The 25,317-nt window shown below is 40.3% G+C and overlaps 1 protein-coding gene across 2 annotated transcripts in view; it reads left to right on the plus strand.

The window, feature by feature from the left end:
• The first annotated feature begins 329 nt into the window (after positions 1–329).
• GPM6A (glycoprotein M6A) overlaps positions 330–25,317 on the plus strand; it is a 332,016-nt gene continuing 307,028 nt past the window's right edge. Inside the window, exon 1 of one of the 2 annotated variants that reach the window (XM_072763896.1) lies at positions 330–570. In XM_072763896.1, the coding sequence (XP_072619997.1) occupies positions 567–570 (4 nt within the window). In that variant the 5' untranslated portion in view covers positions 330–566. Of the gene's footprint in view, positions 571–1,461; positions 1,626–25,317 lie in introns of those variants that run through there. The other variant, XM_072763897.1, reaches the window with a different exon arrangement.

Below are 25,317 nucleotides of genomic sequence, written 5' to 3' on the forward strand. Positions count from 1 at the left end.
GTCCCGTGGGTGCTAAGGGAAGACGGGGAATGCGGGCCCCCAGTCCCAGAGGTCTCTTCCGGAAGGGTCTTTTCCCACTCTCCAAGTTAGGGGTTATTATCTTGGCCGCAGGGTCCGGGGCGGGGGCGAGACCGTGCGCACGCGTGTGTGTGTGTGTGTGTGTGTGTGTGTGCGCGCGCGCGCGTGTATCTACCCCGGGGGCGGTGTCTGCACGTGGCGGGCGGGCGGGGCGGAGGGGCGGGGAGGGGTGCGTTGGGGAGGGGCGGGGGAGGGGCGGGGCGGGGCGGGGCGGGGGAGGGGCGGAGGGCCGGCGGGGGAGGGGCGGAGGGCCGGCGGGGGCCACTGGCCGCGCGGCAGGTGGGGAGCCGCCGGGGTGCGCCGTCCTGCGAGGCTCCTGCGAGGCTCCTGCGAGGCTCGGGGCGCCCCGACTGGCGCTGGGCCGGGAGGGCTGCGGCCGCCACTCGCCGCGGGGACTGAGTGCGGAGCGGAGCGGCGGCGGGAACTCGGTCGCCGGCGCTCGTCCGGGGACGTCGGTCCGGAGACGCGGGGCCGCGGGGCGTCGGGCCATGGGTGAGTGCGCGGGCGGGGCCGCGGGGCGGGGAGGGCAGCGGGGCGCGGGGGGCCGGCGCGTCCGCCTCGGGGCTTCCCGGGGCTTCTCGGGGCGGAGGCCGTGGCGGGCAGGGCCGCGGGGAGGCCGGCGGGGGAGCCCGGGGTCCCGGAGCTGGCGGACACTCGGGGCGCGCCGTCCGCGCGGGAGGGGGCGCAGGTGGCTGTTGGCCGAACAGGTGGCGGTGCGGGGAGGGGGCGCAGGTGGCCGTGCGGGGACGGGGCGCAGGTGGCCGTGCGGGGACGGGGCGCAGGTGGCCGTGCGGGGAGGGGGCGCAGGTGGCGGTGCGGGGAGGGGGCGCAGGTGGCCGTGCGGGGACGGGGCGCAGGTGGCCGTGCGGGGACGGGGCGCAGGTGGCCGTGCGGGGACGGGGCGCAGGTGGCCGTGCGGGGACGGGGCGCAGGTGGCCGTGCGGGGAGGGGGCGCAGGTGGCCGTGCGGGGACGGGGCGCAGGTGGCCGTGCGGGGAGGGGGCGCAGGTGGCCACGCGGGGAGGGGGAGCAGTGGCCGTGCGGGGAGCAGTGGCCGTGCGGGGAGCTGGTGGCCGTGCGGGGAGCAGTGGCCGTGCGGGGAGCAGTGGCCGTGCGCGCGGCACGGGCTGCAGCGGAAACTTCGCACAACTTCCATCCGCCGAGGTTCCCGAGGCGAGGGACGGGCCCCCGAAGCGGAGGCTGGAGGCTGGAGGCTGGAGGCTGCGGCGCCGGGCGCGCGGGGGGCAGAGGGCGAGCGGGCGCCCCGGGGTGCAGGGCGCTCGGTTCCCGGCTGGGTGCGGCCCGCGGGGCTGGCGGCGGCGGCCGGGGCGCCCCGGGGATCGGCCCCGGGCATGCGGGGGGCGGGGCGGGGCGGGCGCGGCCTGGGGACGGGCTGGGGCTGGGGCGGCTCGGGTGCCCTGAGCCCCCGCGCCGGGGCATGAAGCATCCCCCCCCCCCCCAGGCGGAGGCTTCGGGATGGACGCGCCCGCCTAGACCCCGGAGTCCCCACCGGCTCGAGGGCCGGGACGCTCGGCGCTAATCGGCGGGGTCGGTACCACGGGCCCGTTTCGGAGGGACGGGGCGGGGGGGCGGGGGGGCGAGGGCTTGCTGGCCTGTGACTTAACTGCACGGACATTCCTGGTCTCCTCCTGCTTGACCCCGAGGTCTTAGACCCAGTGATTTTAGGGCCTTTGACTAAAGCAGGGCGGCGCGGCCTGCGGAGCGGAGCTCTGCCTTTAAAAGTTTTCTGGAGTGGAAGGAATATTTCCAAGTTAGGAAGGAAGCATAACACACTTTCCCAAGTGTGGCAGAAAGTATGTCAGGCTTGGTCCTGCCTTCTGGCTTTTGATTCTGCGGGCGTATGAACTCTTGTCAGGGTAACACCTGGGGGGGGGGGGCTCTCACAAGTGGAAAGCCAAGATTGTGAGATTATGGACTTGGTGGAATTTATCCATTTACCCCACTAAAAGTACTCAGATGCCGTTTGTATCCAACATGGAATCATCTAGAAAGAATGAAATTATTTACTCTGTAACCTTCAGCTTGAGTGGAGGATCAAAGGGTAAAGGTCTCTTAATTTTCTAGTTAATTGTTTCTCTAGCTTGCATTTCCAAACTGTAGTGAAAACAGTAGGTCCTGGATTTGACCTCAATGCCCTTGGATAAATTAGGCAGGAGCCCCGTGATAGGAAGGTGTCCTTACAGAAATGAGGTGGAGCTAGCACCTGAGGCCTTGGGCTCATTCTGAGCTGGGTCTCTTCCAGGTTCTCCTCTCTATCTCTGTATCCCACAGACACCTAGAACTGTCTCCACCTTCTTCTACGAGGAGCACTTGACATTTTCCTTTTGAAATCGAGGTCACTAAAAACTCATATTGGTGTCGAATGGCTGGGAAGGGAGAGTGGGGTAGAGGAAGTGAGGGAGAGCCCAGGGGTCAGGGAGTAGAGAGAGAACGAGTATGTAGCACCCAGTGGACAGTGAGATCACGATGCCAGAACTCAGGACAGTGGCCCAAACACACAGTGCAGAAGTTGGAAGAGCCACCGAGCAGATGGGGGCCAATGAGAGACAGAAGGAAGGAAATATGTACAGAAACTCGAGAAAAAAAAATTGGTCACTTGAGGTCATCTTTCTCTTCTTTGTTTAATTTACTTGTGAAAAACACAGAACATTAGTCAGAATTTCTTTTCTTTAGTGGTAGCAGGGGGTAAGGGCATTGGAGTCCACATTGCGAGGATGCGGGGCGAAAACAGTGTAGGAGAATGCCTGGCTATGCCAGCAAGCCGAATCCATCTTTTCCGGTGTCATGACAACCGAAATTTATCATTTATAGAAAAGAAGATGGTGCTATGGGAGTGAATATAGCAATCAATTCTTGTTTGACGCAGAAGAAGAAATCCATACTCTTGCATTGTAGAGGAATGAGAGTAATTGGTTAATCAAATATTCTGAATAATTTATAGTTATATCTATAATGCACGAGGCTAATTCTCAAAAAAAAAAAAAGAAAGGTTATTTGCAAAGTAGGCAAATTGAGATTTTGGCATCTCTTGCTTCCTTCTTTTATTTTCTTTCCTCAGTGATGCGTTCAGCTTGTCTAGTTATGCAACACGGTTTTCCCTCTGCCCTCAAATATTGCTCTACAGAAAGGATATGGTGAGGTGTTTCATACTAAAAAAATGCAGGACTAATTCTTTGCCAAAAGTATTTGCATTTTTAGCTGCAAGGCTAACTTTCACCCTCAAGCTCTCTAATGGTGAGCTAGTGATATCAGGAATATTTCTAATTTCTCTTCTAACTACATCATCTACTGCTCTTCGTTTTATTTTAAAAATTATACTGGACATTATTTAGTTCCACAGGGGACTGTGGAAAGTTTCATGGCGAGAGTAGTATTGAACCTGACTTGGGGGTGTGTGAAAGGGTTTGGTAAGGAAAGAAGTGTTCTAGATGGAACAATGGGCCCCTTCTCAAAGCAGGAAGAAAATTAGTTTTGGGAAGCGGTTGGACATGGAGCTGAGTTGACAGGATAGACTTGATTTTGGAGAGCCTTCAAAAATAACCAGAGGAATTTAGAATTTACATGATAGGAAATAGGGAGTCCTAGAAAGTTATTTTTTTTTTAGGTTTATTAATTTATTTGATAGAGAGAGAGCTAGAGAGAGCACAAGCAGGGGAGCGGCAGGCAGAGGAGAGGGAGAAGCAGGCTCTCCCCGACCCCCCACAACATGACCTGGGTCAAAGACCAAGGCTTTGAGCCACCTAGGTGTCCCATCACAGAAGGCTTTTGAGCAGAGAAGAATTACAGTGAAATTAGTGCTTAAAAGAGATGAATCGATCAGTGTTGTTTAAGACAAAGGATACACTGGAGAAGATAGACCCACTTGCCAAAGTAATCCTGACTTATATCTAGACGAGCCATAGTGGAAGAGTGGTAACAGAGGAAACGGGGGGAAAAAAGACCGATGACAGATATTTCTAATGAGAAATCTATAAAATCAGGCAATTGAGCAATAATGAGGAAAATGAATAATCTCTCTCTGGAGATTTGAAACATTGAAAATGGGAAATAATGGGTCCCTTGATAGAATATTTAAAAGATTATCCAAATACTTTATTTTGGACAGAAGATTAATTTCATTTTTAGAATGTTAATTAAGAGGTGATAGACATTTAAACTTAAATGTTTAGTATGTTGGAAATACACGAGAATTTAGCAGAGCGCAAAAAGAAGGAGAATAAAGGGGTGCCGGGTGGCTCAGTAGGTTAAGAGTCTGCCTTCTGCTCAGGTCATGATCCCAGGGCCCTGGGATGGAACCCCGAATCAGGCTCCTTGCCCAGGGGGAAGTCTGCTTCTCCCTCTCCCTCTGCTGCTCCCCCTGCTTGTGTGTGTGTGCTCTCTCTCTCTCTCTCTCTCATAGATAAATAAAATCTTACAAAAACAAAAAAAAAAAATATCTTAAAAAAGAAGGAAAATAAAGATTTGAGGGTTACCAATCTCTGGTAAAAGGTAAACTCACAAAATGAATTACCTGTTTGAAAGTGACAATAAAAGGAGTGCTGGTTGAGGGGTAAGAAGAGAAAGGATAAACACCTGCAGGAAAAAGAATATAAACCACATAAAATGTATGAAATGCCTGAAAATTAGATCAGTGAAATGTGACACCTTTAACATTTAGCCTTAGATCTAGGAGTCTGTAAATTTTGACGAGAAGAAAATCAGGTATTTTTCTCTCATTCAATTTCAGTAAACATGGACTTGGTTAAGGATCTGTAAAATTATTTGCAAATTTAGGCAAAGAATATTGACACGTGGTATTATCTTGAGCTCATACTAGTTTTGGGGAAAATATGGCCCCCTTGAGGTAGTTATGAACACGGTACAGAGAGCCAAGATTTGAAGCGGGAGAAACACAACAGGTGATAATCCTTTATTATGTCTTTGGGTGGGTCATGTAAATCTTGGGGATTCTGTTTTCCCTTTTGTTCGATGAGGGGGTGGACAAGGTTTGACAAATTTATGTAGCTCAGATCTTGATATGGTAACAATTAGAGGAAAGAACATGCGAAAAAGATAAAATTGAGCTGCTCCCATTAGGCAAATTGAGAACAGTTTAATGATGCTAAACTTCTAGGTAAAACTTTTTGTTCTGTTTTGTTTCGTTTAAGAGAGGCAGAGAGAGTGGGAGAGAGAGAAGAGAGAGAATTTTAACCAGGCTCCAAGTGCTGGATCTCACAACCCTGAAATCATGACCTGAGCCAAAATTAAGAGTCAGGAAGCTTAATTAACTGAGCCCCCCCGCCCCCCCCCCGGGCACCCCTACTATGTAAATCCTTTCAGGGTCATTTAGCCTCTAGTATGTTATTGTGCCTGGAAAATTATAAAAGTCTTAGTGTCTGAACTTGAACAGAGAAAGATAAACGAATGTTCTGGTTATCTTTGCTACACAACAGCTATCCCCAAAACTAGTGAATTTAAACAACAACTTGTTACTATCTTTCATGACTCTGCAGGCCAACTGCCGAGCAGTTCTCGTTTGAAGTTTGGTGTCTCTGTGGTCCAATATGGGTTGGGGATTCAGGCATCCGAAGACTCGACTGGGTCGGTTGTCTAAGGTAGCTCCCACATATTGGCAACTGACTAGCTATTGGCTGGTGGTTCATTTGGGGCTGCCTTCAGCTGACTCGGGCTTTGTACAGAATGGCAGCTGGATTCTGAGACGCAGAATTCCTGGAACAAGGGTTCCAAGAAATCCAGGCAGAAGCTGTAGGGATTTTTATGACCTAGAACATCCTAAATCCCAGAGCATTACTTTTGCTGCCTTCTAATTGGTCAGAAAAATCATTAAGGGCAATCCTATTCAAGGGGAGGGGCATTAGATCCCTCCTCTTGATTTGAGGAGCAACAGACTCCTACAAGGAGAGAAAAGAATTGCAGTAGCCAACTGATGGATCTCATCTTAAAAGAGATGTCTTAGAAGTGTGCTTCATTGTAGAGACATCGTCAGGTTTACAAGTGAAAATTTAATGTGAGTTTTCTGAAACACATATGATAAAGGACTGAGTCTTTAATTAGAAATATAAGAAATCTAGACAGTCACACTGAAATTTCACAGCAGAACATTTAGTGAGGAAATTCATGCCTGCGTGCCAATGTGTTAGGAGGATGCTGGGATAAGCTCTACTCAAAATAATTTCAAATAAGATCAGCTAGTCTTTCTTATTTTAATTTAAATCTGAAGTTTCTAAAGCTATTGTGAATTGCTATTAATTTTACTTAGAATTCGGTTTGTGTCATAAATTGGAATGTAGGTCAATAAATCCTTTATTTAATATTCTCTTGTCATTATAAACGAAATGCTTTGTGGTGAATTGCTCAGAAGCTTGCTTTAATTTTCCAAAACATATTAATTATACAAAACACAGAATATGAACTGGTGAAGTGTTGGCTAAAAATAAGTATAGGCTTAAATATTCTTATTTTTGGAACATATGTTTCTAAATTAAACACATGTAAGATTTAGCAAAACTTTAAATGTAAATTCTCATTTTATCATTTTTAACTGGAGAGAATCAGAGTTGTCATTTCTGAAAAAAAAAAATATAGGGCTTTCTCCTAGACAACTGAAAAGCAAGAATTAGGGTGAATGGGATGGGTTTAAACTCAAGGACAGAATTAGTTTCAACCTAGAAACTTAGTGGCCTTAAGAAAAAGAATTAGATTCCGACTTCCAACTTGGTTGATTTGAGGTCATTCTATTTTCAACCGTTTGACAAGAGATGAGGAAATGAGGATAGATAATGTGAAGCCATGTACTTGATGCACACTACACGGTACGACAAACACACACAACCACATCTCACCAAGAAATAAAGGCTTGACCTACATAACCGGTATAATGGGAATAATGCATGAGGAGACCAAAGGTAGTATGACATGGAGTTAAAACAGATTCTTCTTTAGTTTGTTAAGATCACCTGCCAAAATAGTCACTCACTACTCACTGCATAATGTATAAGATATTCCAGCACTACATCAGAGCAAAGTAAGTGTCTCTTGCTATTTCTAAGAAGTTTCTTGTTCTAAGACCTCTAATGATGTCATCTCATTAAACTACCTTAGGGAATATGTCAAGCACTATTGACATTCCCTGGATCCCACGGCCAAGATTCACGTTAGAAGGTTTGGGCTTGAGAAGTGGACTTGCAGGTTTAACGTGTCGTCTAGCCAATTTTGAGGCAGGAAGTCTGGGGCATGCTCGGAGAAATAACCATTCCAGAAAGCCTGCCTCTGTGTCCTTCATCAAGCCAACTGAGCTACCATGACAAGTGTCATTCCTCCATACAAGATACTTACATCTCCAAAATATGACATTTAATTTTGGATCCAGTTCCTGCCTCTAAAAGATGTTACCAAGAGCTACTGTTGGGAGTGCTGCTATATCTCTGTTTCTTTTCTCTGTTAAACTTATTGGGGCTCTATAGTTGCTGTGTCTTTTTCTGCGCCAGTCACTCCTTAGCCTTGGGGTGGGGTGATGCTCTCCAGAGGTCACTGAAACCCTTCCCCTGAAGATCGCTTATGATTTCTAGTCTTGTGGCTTCAAGTGTTCATGTGTACAAAAACCCCAAATTGGTATCGCTATGCCCAGCTGTCTCCTACCTCTTCCCAGTTACCCCTCTACTCTCTCAACCTTATTATATTCAAAACTGAATTAATTACATCCTTCCTGGATCGAAGTGGCTCTCTCTTCTCCCCTCTTTCCTTTTCTTCATGGCTCTGGACTATCCTTGGCCTTGAGGACCTAAGGTCCTAACATTTCTTACCATCCACACTGTTTGATCAGATATCAGGCAGCTTGCTTTCATTCAGCTCCTCCCTGCTCCCGCTTGGGCTCCTGTGATCTTTCCTGTGCGGCTTACTTCCTCTCTTCCATTCCCTGAAAATCATCCCCATATGGTGAAGAGCACTCTCCAAGCACAGCTCTTACCTTGCCACTTATCCTCAGCACTGTGTGTCCTGGTTTACATAAGGTGATACTCAAGTCAAATAAATGGCCAAGGAGTTACAAAGGGCCAATGATATTTCAGAAGTTTCCCTTTATGATAAAGAGAGGGCAGGCTCTAGACTTAGAGCATTTGGTAGTCACTGTTTTTAAGATAAGAAATACTGATTATTTATGGTAGAGATTTAAAGTTGTATTGACACCATATTTTACTAAAACTGAAAACTGTGTTTTAGAACATGAAATAAATGAGAGTAATGCTGGTACTGATATGGGACAAACCGTATACCCTGGAGGCAACTTGGTGCTGCACAAGTAGTCAGAACATAAATATTTCAGTAAATTCTTATCCTAATTCATCCACATGGAACTTAACACATGTTTGTCACCAAACCTTCTGGGCCTCTTGGAATATTACCATCAATATCGATCTTACCAAGGTGGTTGTAGAAATAAAAAGGATATTTGGGAAGAGTTTTGCATATAATAAACGTTCAGCCACTTGTTGCATTTCTACACATTGTTAGGTAATATGGTAAAAACTGCGAGTACTTCACAAGTGCCTGGAGTTTAGTAAACGCCGCACCTGATCAAAGCCTGTCTTTTCTATCCGCTCTCAGTGTCCGATCTCTACATCCGTTTTGGCACTTATTGAACGTGTGAATATGTTTTTTCTTCGCCATTATCTGAGGTCATGTCCAGATCTGAAGGCAGCAATTTCCTGATAAGTGGCAAAGAAACCAGCAAGCATTCTTACTGTTAAGCTGTTTCTCTAACATTGCCTACCTTGCTCCCTTAGTAGAAAGTTACAGAAACACAAAATCTGACTCTGGTTTATGTAAAATATATTTAGGATTGATCATGGCAGAAGAGGGCAAAGGTGTGGAATGATTGTATGTCCAGGACGGAGTTAAGGATGCTGTCGTGGGAGGGATTCAACTCTGGACCAAAGCCCCTGATGTGATAAAGAACATTAAGGCGACAAGGATCTAGAAGAGTCTGCTGAAAAGCAGATGAGCTACAGCTGGTGTGATGTCAGGAGAGCCAAAGGAGAACAGTGTTTTGAGAAATCAATCATCTACAGTGTTCAGTTCAACAAAGAGAAGAGAGGAATGGCGCTTCCTTTGCTTAATGGCTTTTTCATCGATACAAGCCTGTTGAAATTCAAGTGTTTTCATTTAACAGGTGAAGATACAAGCCTACTCTCATGGAGCAGATTTCAAGGACCAAAAACAAAACAGAGAAAGGAAGGAAGGAAGAGAAGGGAGGAGGGAGGATGGGTAAGGGACAAGGAGGGAACAGGAGAGGGAGAAAGAAGGAGAGAAGAAAATTTAATGGATCCAAGGTCAAGTGAAAAATTTTTGTCAGGTGGAAAAAAATTAGAACTGCTTCATGTTTTGAGAAAGAGGGGGATGAACTAGGGGAGAGGCATGGACGACAAGCCATGGAAATGATAGACTCCCTGAGCAATGTATTATAAAATGATTAATAGTATGAACTTAGTTTGTAATACTTAGACATAGTTTTTAAGGTAAAAAAAATACCATTTTGTCTATAAGAATGTTTGATGGTCTTTGCAGATTTTCTCAAAGGGTGTATGTTTCTTGATTGTTTTGAATCGTGTAGTGCCGTGTTCAGTAAAGACGTAACTTGTCTATTTTGACAAGCGTATTGTGTTTATTTTTCTTATCTTTCATTTATAGAGACTGTTTATGCCTTTAGTACTAAGAATAGGTGGATAAATATATGGGCTCTATTCAAAAAAATAAGTGAATCAACAGAGATCAAGCATATCGTGGTTGACTGTTCACTAGGTCAGAAGTCAGGAGATGATGGTTCTTGTCCCAGTTCAGTTGTTCTTGATCTGTGTTACCCTCTTCCTCTGGTGGAGATGAGAGACATGGGTTCAGTAGCCTGGAAGGTTCCATACAGCCCTAATGCCTCCATATGCTGGGGGTGCCTGGCTGGCTCAGTTTGTAGAGCTTGCAGCTCTTGTTCTCGGGATTGTGAATTTGAGCCCCACATTGGGTGTAGAGATAAATAAATAAGTAAATAAATACCTAGAAGCTAATGCACAGACAACAAAATAAATAAATACAAGACACTGATGCCCACGTCCTTGTCAGATTACTAAGAGGACGGTCGTATAGCAGTGTTTCTCATAACTGCAAACAGACCCCACCTCCTTAGTAATTTCTTTGTGGTTTCAACCTACACTTTTTCTAACAGAGAAGGCTCTTAAGATTTCAACTAGGAGATTTTGGTATTTTTCTTTTTTCACAGCTATATATATATATTTTTTTTTATTTACCAAGTAGTGATAAAGAAACAACTGAAACAAAACAAACCTATAGTGTTTCCAGGAATTATCAGAGCCTTCATTAGGCTATGTTGCTCACTTATAATTCATTATATATTATCATTTATATGCATCATTAACATAAAATAATGATATATTACAGTATTCAGATATTGATGAGTAGCATAGTAATTGTAGTTATGTTTTATAATACATACTATTGACATTTAATAATAACTATGTATTATAATGATATATTACTAATAAGTGAGGGAACTAGTTGACATATTTCAACATGTAGGTTTATATTCTTATGTGGGTAGCATCCTAGACTTTTGAGGTATACAGTTGCATGTGTGTCTGTGTGTGCATGTGGGGAGGGTCCTTGTTTCTGCGTTTTGTTTGATTTGGTTAATTTTTATGTGTGTGAGTACAAGACAGTGGTCTGTGAGGTTGTTACGATAAAAAAGGATTCATTTTGCAATTCCTAAAAATGGTATTTTAACCACTGGCCATGTTCTCTGGAGGTAAAAAATACAGCCACGCTTAAATCCTAGTCTACAAGTCCCAAACATTTTTTTTTAGAGAAATATCAAGGCATAGAGAAGGACATGACATCTGAAAATATAAAATAAAATTCAAAAAATAAAGGATAACTCACTGCTGGCTTATTCTTTCTGGGTGTAATATTTTGTGTTTGCTATTTCTTTTATTAAAGGAAAGACATAAGTACCTAAAAGAGAAGTGCTGAAATGAAGTTGTTTTAAAAAAAATTCTGAAGACCAGATCCACAGTACTATATTTACTTTAGTAGACTTTCTCTGTTATTGAGATAACTCAGCTATGACTTTGGATAAGTCAACCATGACCTTGAGAGTGAAAGCTCAGATACTGCACACTGGATGCTAAGGGAGTTCTTTGCATTCCCATTTTAGTTTTTCTACTGAAAAGTTCAAAAAGGACAGAAATTCACAACAAGGAATACAAGGGTACAGGACACATGTGTGAGAAGATTATCCATTATTGTCACTGTTTTACATGGTCTTTTTCTTTTAGAAAAGGATTACAAGGAAGAACACAGTTTTGTTTGTTAATTATACATGAGAAAGTAAATTCACAGTGACAAGTCTCTAGAGAGAACAGAGCCCGAGCAGCTATTAATATAAGTGCACAATTTGGAAGTAATTTGTTCCTTAGGTATAAATGAAATAGAAATCACTAGAAAAAATAGTGTTATTAATTAGTTCCATTCATTTCACAGCAATTACCTCAATGGACTTCCCTTTATGTAACATGATAAATATATGGTTTAAATAAACTGAGAGTTAAAGTGATGCTCAATTTAAAACAGTTTAAACATTTTTTAAAAATACTGATAATGACACAAATCTCATCACATTGCATTAAAATAATTGTTGTGTTAGAATCATTGTACGTAAGGCTACCAATACTTCCATGGTAAAAAGAGTCCTCTGTATTATGTACTAGAAATTTGCTAAGAAAGTAGATCTTAAACATTCTCTCCATTTAAAAAAAAAAAAAAGGTAACTCTGGGGGGTGATGGATGCGTTAATTAACTGAACTGTGGTTAATTATTTCACATGTATATATATTACCATGTTGTTAACTTGAAATACATAGTTTTATTTATCAGTTATATTTCCAAAAAGGTGAAAAATTTATGAAAGTAAAAAACTCAATTTAAAAAAAGAGTACTTCTTCCATAAAAAGCTGCCTCTTAAATATCCTTTAATATTAATATGACTGAACAAATATTTCTTAAGGATCTACCACATGCTCACCTTGTTCTGCACACAGTGTCATAGTGAAGGGTGCAGAGTAAATATAATTCTGTTTCAAAAGGACTTATCCATTAATTAGAGATATAAAACTTGCACACAGAAAATCATATGAGAATTTTATAAGATTAGATAAGAGCGATCTAGATTAAATATGGGGATTGCTAAAGCCATTGGTCAAGAATGGAATAGATCAATGGAGGCTACAGCCATCACAGCAAGTTTTCCAAATAAGGAACCTTGGGGAGGAGATGGATGGACCGGGACTTTGTCACAAAGTAGGGGTGGCAGTGGTGTAGGCCAAGCCCAAGAAGCACAGGAGCAAAGGATGATGGACGTGGAGGTGGGAGGAGGATGCCTTGGGACCCGCCTGCTTACCCTTAGCTCATTGTTATCAAGGCTCCTAGTTCTTCCACTCCCCATGACCTCTGCAATGGGATATAGGGTCACAACCTGATAGAAGGGGTTCTAGTCATGATGAACAGCATGTGAATGGCTCCCTGGGGTGAGCAAGGTCAGGGTTCCATCAGTCACAGCACCTCCTCCTTCTGTTCCCTCTCTCTGGTACTCCCACTCTAAACCTTCTTATTGTCCTCACCCAGTCCTTAGAGCCTTGTCTGTTTGCTCTCCTTCTAGTCCAGCCTGTCATTACTTCCTTTCTATTCAGTCATGGCCCGTGTTCCAACCACTCTTCTCCAGGTACTCTTGATTCCCTTAGTTCTTTGTCCCAATGAGCCTAGATTATTGCAGCCTAGATGGGAAGAAGACTTGATAAAAGGATTGAGAAAATGGTAGTTAGGTGGTCATGCGATTATAGCGTTTCAGACAGGGAGTGATAAGGAGTTTGGCAGACCTATTACAGATATAGTAGAAAGGAAGGACATAGGAGAGATACTGAGAAGAAAAGCTATCTTTTTATCTGTCAGAACACCAGCCACAGGAAGCTGGTATTCTGAGGAAGAGAGAAAGCCTTCATAAAAGATAAGCACGAACTGAAAATATTTACAATCAGGCAGTTGCCAATTACTTAAGCCTGATGTAGCAAATCCCTTGTTATTAAATAAGAGGATGATGTGGAAGGCCTTCTGTCATCCCAATGATTCAGGATTGCTTGGTCCATCTACCTGCCTAGAGTGATGTTTTATTATTTCCTGCAACCCCACGTGGTCCTCCCTAGAAACTGCAAGATGATGAACTTACCAGATGAAGGAGTATTTTCTGAAGATTATGCAATTGGCTTCATTCCTTAGGTAAATAAAACCTTCAAAAGGCTTTTAAGATCCAATTTCCAAATGACTACCACGAGGTATCAGAAATTGATAAAATCTGACCCAAAGATATAAGGACACCCACTTAACTGAAATAATTTAGCATAATTAATTATAGATTATAACTTAACAGCCTATGCTAATGATCAAACTAATTTAAAAAATAAAACATTTTAAACTTTATTTTTTAAGATTTTATTTTTAAGTAATCTCTACACCCAACCTGGGACTTGAACTTACAACTCTTAGGTCAAGAGGTGCATGTTCCACTAACCCAGCCAGCCAGACATCCCTAAAAAAAATCTAAAACTTTACATACCAGAGAATGTGATATAGTTATGTGTTGGTAATGATAGGATAACCAACAGTTTATTTATAATATCACTATTTATGTAGCATTATAAACTTTTCCCTCCTTCCCCATTTTTAATACTTAATATATATAATTTAATTGAAGTGAAGGGCAAAAAAGAAAGATTCCTTTTCCTTAATAACTTAAATTTCACATTCATACCTTCAGTGTCTCTAATGCTGGGGCTCTCTCCCATTTCCTTTTTTTTTTCCACCACCGTATTTTTTCCCCTTTCTTGCTTTTTCTTGGCTTTTGAAGTTTAAAATCATGCGTATTTGAAGGAGGTTATTATCCTTATGGTTGAAAAACTTATTCCGTTTTTTCCCATCTTCTATGTAAAAGACTGACCCAAAGCAACATAAAATAAAATATGACATAATTAAAGCACTCTGGCTAGGTGAGTTTTAAAACACTAATCGAGTATCTGTAACTATGTTGTTTTTCTTTTCTTTTCTTTTTTTAAAGATCTTTATTTGTGAGACAGAAACAGAGAGAGAAGGACAAGCAGACTCCCTGCTGAGCCCAAGACCCCCATGACCTAAGCTGACCTTAGATGCTTAAGCAACTGAGCCACCCAGGTGCCCTTGTAACTGTTTTTTTTTGTTGTTGTTGTTGTTTTGTTTTTTCATTCTCCACTGACACTTTTTAATGTTAACATGTGGGGCTACATGCAGGTGAATTTCTAGATGCAGATGTGTAGAGGGAGCGTCTCCCCATCCTCAGCTGCCAAGTATGGTGGGCATACCTCTGGTCTTCCGATTCCTGCAAGAACTGCAGAATTGAGGTACAAGTAGCTATTTGCTCTCCTCAGGCAGAGTCCTTCTGTTTCCTTTATCAATGACTTTCTTCTTCTGTCCCAGTGGCTGTAGCACACTGTTTATTTATTGGCTGTTTAGAATGAAAAAATCCAGTCTTTGATCATTGACAACAAATCGGAGCAATGAGCCTGCCCATCACGGTACATTGGGTATAGTCTTTGGCTGTTAGGCTCTTGGCTGGTTTGCTGTACTTTACTGTCCTGAAAGTTTGAGAAATCTGGCTGCTTTGTTGGTTGTTTTCCTATTCTTATTAACACTTGCCAAACCTTTTGTCATGCATCTTTAGAACCATGACAGCTTCTAGGTCAAATTTCAGTTTTGATCACTGTGTCTTTAGAAGTAAAGCTAAGGACTAAAATAGCCATTTCCTTCTTGGTGATTGCATGTGGATGCTGATTAGCTGCATGCTGGTTGTTGAAGTCATAGCAACAAGTCCTACTTACTATCTTCTAGGCATCTCAATTAAGTTTTTTAGTCTTTGAATATATAACTACAAAACAAGTTTGATCTCCTAGGGGAAATGAATACATTCTTTTATAGGAGAACAACCTCAGAGAGTTAATTAAGCATTCTTTTCTAATGTTCACTTCTGAACTAAGCTAGAAATTATTTGCACTCCTTCCTTTTTTCTTCCAGTTTTCATAATTAGACTTTCAATGGACTTAATCTTTTAATTTTAAGATGATTAATTGCCAAGTTGTTGGGTGCCATTGCTTAGGTTACTAAGCTAAACATAACCAGCAATAAAGAGAAGTGCATTGAAGTTGTTATAATGGCAACACATACCCAAGTTTTATTTTCAACAAAGACTCGGGACATTTTGTAGTCAACAATATTATGTTACTTCATTTTTCTAGAGAAAGATTTGGGAAGCTAATTTTTTTTGTATTAAATTTTACTACTATATAAAATAAGAAAAGGATTTTTTTCTTTTTACAAGTGACAAATATAGCTGACCCTTGAGCAACATGGGGATTAGGGACGCTGTCCCCCCCGCCATGCAGTTGAAAATCCACGTGCTATTTTTGACTCCCCCAAAATTTAACTACTGATAGCTTGCTGTTGACTAGAAGCCTTACCAATAACATAAACAGTCAATTAACACATGTTTTGTATGTTATATGTATTGTATACTATATTCTTACAATAAAATAAGCTAGAGGAAAAAATGTTATTTAGAAAATCTTAAAGAAGAGAAAATACATTTACTGTACTATATTTTTTTTGAAAAATGAAAAAAAAACTACATATAAATGGACACAGGTTCAAGCCTGTGTTTTTCAAGGGTCAGCTGTAATTGTAATATGTCCCTATGTAAAGGCGCTTCTGAGACATAAAATCATAAAGTTTAGACTTCTCCCAAACAGATTAATGGTGGAGAAAGGATTATATTATTTTACTTAATAAATTGACTTGAACAAATTTTATATTCTCTTGTTCATTAATTTCGAAGCAAACCTGAACAAATCAACATGGTAAATTCATAGCATTGTCATTCCCTTAATTTGATTTTTAAAAGTCTGTTTTTAACCCCTTATAGTCACTGCTTTGGTTCATTTATTTTGTTTGTTATTTCTAGGTATAATAGTAATACTTTTTGAAATGAGGGATTGTATATAAAATAATTTGACAAAGGATCTGACCAAGAGATAGTACTTGAAAAATATAATCACACACACATATAATTGATTATGAAAGTTAAGTCTGTCTTAATTACGTCTTTAGTCTTAATTTCTTTTTAAATCTAACATAAAGGAAACTCTAGATTTGAGAGTTAAGACAAACCTCAAACAACAGTTCTTATTTTTCAAAAGCAATACACACTGTAGTCATATGTTAAACTGATTAGCTATGGCTTTTATGGATATAAAACGTTTTTCAGAATAAGCTAGAATTAAAAACGAGACAGTGCTCAAAAGTGTTTGGGAGAGGTCCTGAAAATCGGAACTTGAGAAGTCTGCGTAATTCTTTCAGTAGGCAGTTTTTAAACTTGTTATTTGCTAGACAGGATACTTAGTGTGAGATATTAAGACAAAAATGAATAAAATATGATACCTGATAGAGTGATAAAAGAGTAGATATGTTAAAGCATAACAGGTACTATCGTGAAAGTTGGGTGGTATGTAGGGGCAGAAGAGAATAGTTAAATTCATCCTAAAATCCAGTAAACTGTGTTCCCAGAAGCAGTCGTAGGTTGAGCCATAAAACTTGAAAATAATTTGCACTGATACATGGATCAGTGTAAAGGCATTCTAGGTAGAGGAGTATGAATAAAATATTGAAGTGGAACAAAAGCACAAGGTGTTCAACGAATTGGAAGCAGCTCAGTTAACTGGAGTGTAGAGATTGTGAAGTATGCATCGATCAAGAGGGCTGCAGAGGTAAATAAGAAGCAGCCAAGAAGGGTCTTAACTGACAGACTAAATAATTGACCCCTAGTGTAGTAAGGATGGGGAGCCACTGCTAGGTCTTCAGTTTGGGGAGAAGATACTTAGATTTTTATTTTATTGAGATCATTTTAAATTATTTTTATTTTATTAAGACAGCCTCATTTGGGGATGACAAATATATGATAAGTGGGAGATTAGAAACAACAGGAAAATATAAGAAACTTAATTTTAAGGAAGAGAAGTAGAAATACCAAATAAAAGTCTATAGAAGATCTAATCTAAAAATATCTTACTTTAGATCTAATCTAAAAATGTCCAAGTAACATTTATTGGAACGGAAGGATGGTTAGGGATTTGAAATTTCATTTTTAACATTTTAAGGAGAAAAACCATGGGATCATCTTAGTAGATATGAATTTAATAAAATATAGTGTTAATTAATGATAAGAATTATAACCACATTAGGAATAAAATAGACCAATTATAAATGGTTATAAATAACTTATATGACAAAATTCATTATCCATTCATGGTAAAATTTCTTCACAAAGTAGGAATAGAAGCAAACTCCTTAACCTGATAAAGGGCGTTTACAAAAATTCATACTTAATGGTGAAAGACTGAATACTTTTCTTCTAAGACTGAAAACCATGCAGAGATCCCCAAACTTAGTATTCCTCTTTGTCATTGTGCTGGAGGTCTCAGCCAGTAAGGCAAAAAAAAGAAAGAAAACTCTAATTTAGATTGGAAAGGAAGAAATAGACACTTTCTCTTTACAAATAATAGTATTATATGAGTAGGAAGACCAAGTTAATTTACAAAAAAGCTATTAGAGTTAATATGTGAGCCTAGCAAGGTTGCAGGGTATGTGATCAATGCATAAAAAATAATTGTATTTCCATCTACCAGTAATAAACTACTGAATTGATATTTAGAAGTAATACCATTCAAGGGAAATGAAAGCAAAAATGAACTATTGGGACCCCATCAAGATAAAGAACTTCTGCCCAGTGAAGGAGACAGTCAGCAAAACTAAAAGGCAACTGACTGAATGGGAGAAGATATTTGCAAATGACACGTTGGATAAAGGGCTAGTACCCAAGATCTGTAAAGAACTTATCAAACTCGACACCTAAAAAATAAATAATCTAATTAATAAGACATGAACAGACATTTCTTCACAAAAGACATACAGGTGACTAACAGACACAACAACAAATGTTGGTGAGAATGAGGAGAAGGGGGAACCCTTTTGCACTGTTGGTGGGAATGCAAATGGTGCAGCCACCCTGGAAAATAATATGGAGGTTCCTCAAAAAGTTAAAAATAGAACTAACGGGGATCCCTGGATGGCTCAGCGGTTTGGCTCCTGCCTTCGGCCCAGGGCGTGGTCCTGGAGTCCCGGGATCGAGTCCCACGTCTGGCTCCCTGCGTGGAGCCTGCTTCTCTCTCTGTCTGTGTCTCTGCCTCTCTCTCTCTCTGTAACTCTCATGAATAAATACATAAAAAATCTTTAAAAAAAATAGAACTATCTTATGACCCAGCAATTGCACTACTAGGTATTCAGCCAAAGGATACAAAAATAGTGATTTGAAGGGGCCCCTGCACCCAATGTTCATAGCAGCAATGTCCACTATTGCCAAACTATGGAGAGAGCTCAGATGTCCATCGACAGATGACTGGTAAAGAAGATGTGGTATGTGTATATATACTTATAATGGAATGTTACTCAGCCATCAAAAAGAATGAAATCTTGCCCTTTGTAACAACATGAATGGAACTAGATTGTATTATGCTGAGTGAAATAAATCAGTCACAGACAAATACCATAATGATTTCACTTATGTGTGGACTTTAACAAACAAAACAGATGAACGTGGGGAAGGGAAGGAAAAATAATATAAGATAAAAACAGAGAGGGAGGTAAACCATAAGAGACTCTTAACTAAAGAGAACAAAAGGAGGATTGCTGGAGGGGGGAGATTCAGAGGTAGGTGCTAAATGGGTGATGGACATTAAGGAGGGCGCTTGTTGGGATGAGCACTGGGTGTTCTGTGTAAGTGATGAATCACTAGCTTCTACTCCTGAAACCAATACGACACCATATGTTAACTAACTTGAATAAGAAAAAAAAAAGCACCATTTATAATAGTACCAAATATATATAAAACAGGCATAAGTCTAATTTCATGCTGAAAATTATAAAACATGAAAGAAAACAAAGAATAAATGGAGAGACACGTCATACTCTTTGATTGGAGGGCTCAATAGTAAGTTGTTGGTTCCCTCAAAACCCAATATAATTGGGTTCAAAGTAAGCCCAGTCAAGGTTCTAGTAAGAAATTCTGTAGAACCAAGAAGTCAGCTCTAAAATTGAGATGGAAAGATAGGAGAAGCAGAATAACCAACACAATTTTGAAAAACAAAAAAACAAAAAAAAAACAAAAACAAAAAACAAAACAAAACACAAAAACCAGTGTGGTTCAAGATTTCAAAACTTACTCTCAGGCCATCGTAATAAAAAATCACATAGTATTAGTGCAACTGTGGGCATGTACATGAGTGGAGCCGCATGCAAAGTCTGGAAGTGAGTCCACATAGAAAGGCAGCTTATTTTTGACAAAGGTGCAAAGACCATGCAGTGGAGAAAGGCAAGTATTTTAAACAAATGATGCTGACAGAATGGGCACTCAGGTGTAGAGAAATAAACTTTGATGCAACCTGTGCTGGGTAGAAAAAGACCTGAAAGTAAAGCATGAAATTATAAAACTTTTAGGAGAAGACATAAGAGAATATCATTGTGGTCTTAGATTTAGCAGTTATCTCCCAGGAAAGATACCAAAATCCTAAATTTAAAAGAAAATATTTTGATTGAAATCAAAATTTGAAACTTCTGTGAAACACATCGTTGAGAAAATGAACAACCACACACTTGGATGAAATTATTTGCAAAACCCATATCTGATGAAAGACTGGTATCCTGAATATATAAAAACAATGAGGACGACTGGGTGGCTCAGTAGTTGAGCGTCTGCCTTCGGCTCAGGGCGTGATCCTGGGGTCCTGGGATCGAGTGTCACATCCAGCCCCCTGCAGGGAACCTGCTTCTCCCTCTGCCCTGTGTCTCTGCCTCTGTGTGTGTGTGTCTCTCATGAATAAAGAAATAAATCTTTAAACAAAAACAAAAACAAAAAACAATGAAGACCTAATAACAGCAGCAAGAACAACAAATACCCAATATAACAGTGGGCAAAAGATTTATGCAGACATTTCACCCGGGAAATATACAGATGGCAAACAAACATTTAAAAAGATGTTGAACGTTATTAGTCACTAGAGGAAGGAAGATAAAACTGACAATGAGATCTCACTATATACCCACCAGAATAGTCAAAAACCAAACCAAACCAACACCAAGAAAACACCCCAAGACCCTACCAATGCCAACTGCTGACGACAGGTGACTAGAACTCTCAGTTTGCTGCCAGCAATGCAAAACACTACAACCACTTTGAGAAGTGATTTTGTAGTTCCTTCCTAAGTTAAATAGACATTTTTTAAAAAAGATTTTATTTATTCATTCATTCATTCATTCATGAAAGACACAGAGAGAGAGAGAGGCAGAGACACAGGCAGAGGGAGAAGTGGGCTCCGTGCAGGGAGGCCGATGCGGGACTCGATCCCGGGACACCGGGGTCACACCCTAAGCTGAAGGCCTACTACGCTCAACCGCTGAGCCACCCAGGCGCCCCTATATACAGTTAATATTAACCACTAAACCCACCGTTATGTATTTACCTAGGATAAATGCGAACCTAAGAGTCATTGAATAATGTTCATAATGGCTTTCCTCGTAGCTGTTAAACAGGGTAAAGGATCCAGATTCCCTGGCTGGTAAATGGATGGATAGACTGGTTCAGCCTGCAGTGGGATGCTGCTCAGCATACGAGGAGGAACTGCTGCTGAACACTGGCAACACAACAGCATGGAGTAATCTCCTAGTGTTGTACTAGGAGAAGGAAGCCAGACTTCAAGGGCTATCTATCCATTTATGTAATATTCTAGAAAAGGCAATTCTCTAAGGGCAAAAAACCCTACATCGTTGGCTAACAGGGGCAGGTAGTAGGGTGAGTGGTGGACTGCAAAGGGCCAAGATAATTTTGGGAGAATTTTTTCTATCCCTTGGTTGTGGTGGTGCTTCTGTGACTATACGTTTTCCCAAACTCACAAAACTGTCAACTTTGTAGTGAGTTTTACTGGACGACAAATTATACCCCAACAAAACAAATAATATCTGAAGCAGATATGATTAAATATCACCTTTAGTTGATTTTTGTCAGTTTATTTTTTCTTTTATTTTTATGCCTAAAAAATAAAAATAACGAAAAATAGTCCAATTTTTAACAGATTCAAAAGAATTCCCTCCAGATAACAGTTTCCCCCATTCCTGTTCAAAACCCTGTTTATAATGTTATCATCCTTAGGTCATTTAATCTTTTTTTTCTTCTGTTTCCTTCAGTTTTACACAATGTACAAAATCTTTAAGTGTTAGACATAATAGAAGTGAGAGATTTTAAAACAACCTTTAATTAAAATTCTTTAGTTTATTCAGGCATTAAGCATTACATAATATGTTCCATTTCGTTCTGTATAAAAAATCGAATCCATCTTGATGACAAGATACGCTAACAAACAAAAATCAAACCTGTGCCTGATGAACTGGTGTGATGTTCGAGAGAGAGCCTTAGTAGGATCTCTAACTCTTGAGAAATAATGTGTACATACGCAAGTCTTTCAAAGATCACATCACTATTATTATCAATCTACATATTTTATATATTATTTCAAGTGTGAAAAAACACATTTTCAAAAACCCGCTTTGATTTTTCTGTAAGTAGAATTTGGAAACGTAATCATTATATTCCTTCAAACCAATTCAACACTCATATTAAAAACTTGAATTTATTGAGGAAGAGCACTCACACATTTACGAGAATAATCCAGCTTGTAGAAATTGAGCTTTCACACATGAAAAATAATAGTATGGCCTGTCTCAGAAAGAGAGCCAAATACATTATCATCAGCCTGGGGTTCAAACCCTTAATTTCATAACAACCTTAGACAATTTGAACAACCTTCCTGAGGCCTCAAAGATGTTTTCTTTTACATTTTTGTAAAGTTATATGATACTACTACACAAGTTTTGTTGCCTGGATTAAGAATATGTAAATAATCTCCCATAGTACCTGGACTTGTAGATGCTCAAAATTACCTTATAAATTGTATTATTGGGTAAATTACAGTTAGGACAGAAGGGTAAATGTACTGGACTGCATAGGAATAGGTGTCAAACTTGTAGAACAAGAAGCAGATGGCTATCCTCGCAGTACTGTTACTACTACTGGATATGACTATTGCTGTTTACGTTTGAATCAATATACTGAAAACCGAATAAAGCTATTACATATTCCTTGTTGGAGTTTGTGAGTAACTTCCCTGTTCTGATGGTGTTCAGCACCATAGGCTGGGTAAAATTTCTTTTCTTCTGCTCACCCTCTGTATGAACTTCTGGTATGGTTCCAGATCGAGGAAGCTGACCTTAAAAACTCAGGGGCTCCACAAATAAAGGTTTAATAAGATTGATGTTTGCTTTTGATTATGGTTTAGAGGTAGGCTGCTGAACTTAAGAGCAGAATAATTGACTCAGTTGATTGATAAATTTTGCCTATCCCCTAGCATCTGGAAAAGTTGTGTTTAAATAACCCCTTAGGCAGTGTGATTAAATATTCAGTAGTATGGATTGGTGTCTGCTTGAAAAACCATTAATTCATAGAATTGAAATAGAATTGAAGTGGTCTATAATGTTTGTAAGCTTATACCTCATGAAACTAGTTAGTTTTTACATTATTGTGGCACTTGTTCCCTGGTGGAAACTATATTTTTCTTCAAACACATCAGTTCTCACCAAAGAAGAATTTATTTTAATTAAGGGAAGGCTAACGTTAGCCTGAAATAGAGGGACAAATTCATAGGGGAAAAGTGTAAAATATTTATACTGGATTTTTTTTTTTTTTCTGTAAGGGTTCCGGATTTAAACAGGTCTAATTTTTGCCTTAAATTGATAGTTTTAGGCTTTACGGAAGACATGATGAAATAGATAAAATACTGGGTTAAGTACCACCTTTATGATGATTGAGTGTAAATCTAGCTCCATGGTTAGCAACGGATCTCAACCCTTAGTGGTCAGAATCTCTTGGAGACCTTTTAAAAACTAGGCACATTTGGCCCACCCATAAAAATTCAGTATGTGAATCCAATATGCAGCCAAGTTGAAGGCACCTGTATTGGACACTAGGGCCTTTTATTGCTTTATTATTTATTCATTCAGGATAGACTAATTGCTATAAGAAATAATACCTACATCTCAGTGGCTCATCCAGTAAAGATTTCTTTCTCTATAAACCATAGTCCATTGTGTGGAGAGGATGTGCTGAGGCCAGAGGGGAGGGAACCCGACCCCCTTTATCTTAGTGTTGCCATCACCCCTGAAAACCTCAGAATTTTCCATAAGGAAAACAAGGGAAGAGACAAAGAAGATGAATGGGAGGCGTCGTGTCCAGGCTTGTGTTGACAAATACACGTAAACTCCCATGACACCAGCCAGGTTCAGTCTTGAGGTCTCCACGTAAGTTGAAGGAAGTCTGGTTTGGAGTCTACATTTGTGCCCTGGAGGAGGGGAAACAGGGCTCAGCAAGTACATGGCACCTCTTCCCGGATCTCTTACTCTACTATCTATTTCGATTAAAATAGGCCCAGAGATGTTCTAAAAGGTAATAGTAAAGGATGGATCATCAAAAATTGCTTTATTCCTTAGAGGTTTGTTTTGTGTCTTGAAAAAATAAGATTTAAGTATTTATTTTTACGTGGTCATAGAATTTGGATTAAAGACTTGAAGTCGATGCAGCGAGGGGACCAGCATGTAGCCAGGATATTGAGGGTTATGAGGTGGCTCCCAAAGGGAGAGTGTTGAACGGAAGGGTTTAGGGATTCAGAAAGGTTGAAGAGAAGTTCAGAGTCACATTTTTCCTATGAAAGATCCCCTCTGAAGTGGGACCAGGAATCTTTATTTTTATTTTGGTATTAAATGTCAGTGTATCATATAGATACTCGATTTGGGTTTCAACTTTTAATCCATTGACATTCTCATTGTAAGCCTGCTCATATGGGACGGAGAGAATGATAGAGATTGTCTTTAAGTTTCTATATGAGTATTGTGTTTTATCTGAGTCACAAGGTGTTTTCTGTAGGGCTTTTATTTCAAATAGGTTAATTCATTGCTGTTTTCAGGGAAGAATACAGTGTATTTACATTCACCCACAATGTCTTGGTTCTCCTAATAGATATGGAGAGTTAGGGTAAATTGAAAAACCACACTTCAAGGTATTATTAAAGAGCAATACCGTTTTTATTCTCCCTTATTCTAAATTCGAGACATTGAAATAAGTTGCTTATCTTAATAATATTTGGCAGCATGTTCAAAACAGTGCTAAATAAAATACTGCCAGAATTTGTTTTTACATGGATATTTTTAACCACCACAAGAACATTAAAGAAATGAAAGTTGATTTTCGGTCCATGACATTATCAGCACATCAAAAATCAGTCTGATTATTTTGTAGTCGTGTCATATTCTAAAGTCTAACCTTGATGAATTCTCTATATCAGATGTGATTTCTTTTGGACACTAATTATTCAAGCTATTCTAAAGTCCATTTCTTTGATTTTCCTATTAATCATTTATTCGAAGATTAAAACATTATTTTAACATCTCAACCTCATTTCAATGAGTATATTAGCATATTAGTCTATTAGTTTGCAGAATATTTAGATGATTTTAAGGAAAGATAGTCTCCAGTGGCTTAATTATGTAAATGCACCTACATTTCTTATATCTAATCATTAGGGAATGCAGGGGTTCATATTTGTTTTATTTTTCTAGATGTATTTAATTCCGTCTTTTTTTGTTTAAGTCTGGGCACTTGTACTGGTTATGGGATTTATGTGGCTTATTTGAATCTCTGAGTTGTAATTCCTCCATCTGGCAGTTTTGTCTTATGTGTAGGGTCATGATGATGATCAGAAGTGGTGGGTTCTGTGTGACCGCCTTAGTCTTTGACACACGACAGGAGTGAATCAATCGAGCTTACTTTTAGATTATCATTTATCTGTGTGCCGTTATGCAGAGCAAAGCCTCTGTGGTACTTGGCCATCTTTGCTGTAAACTTTCGCTTATTTGTTATGTATAATTAGTT

The sequence above is a fragment of the Vulpes vulpes genome, chromosome 7 (assembly GCF_048418805.1).
Source record: "Vulpes vulpes isolate BD-2025 chromosome 7, VulVul3, whole genome shotgun sequence".
Taxonomy (NCBI): Eukaryota; Metazoa; Chordata; class Mammalia; order Carnivora; family Canidae; genus Vulpes; species Vulpes vulpes.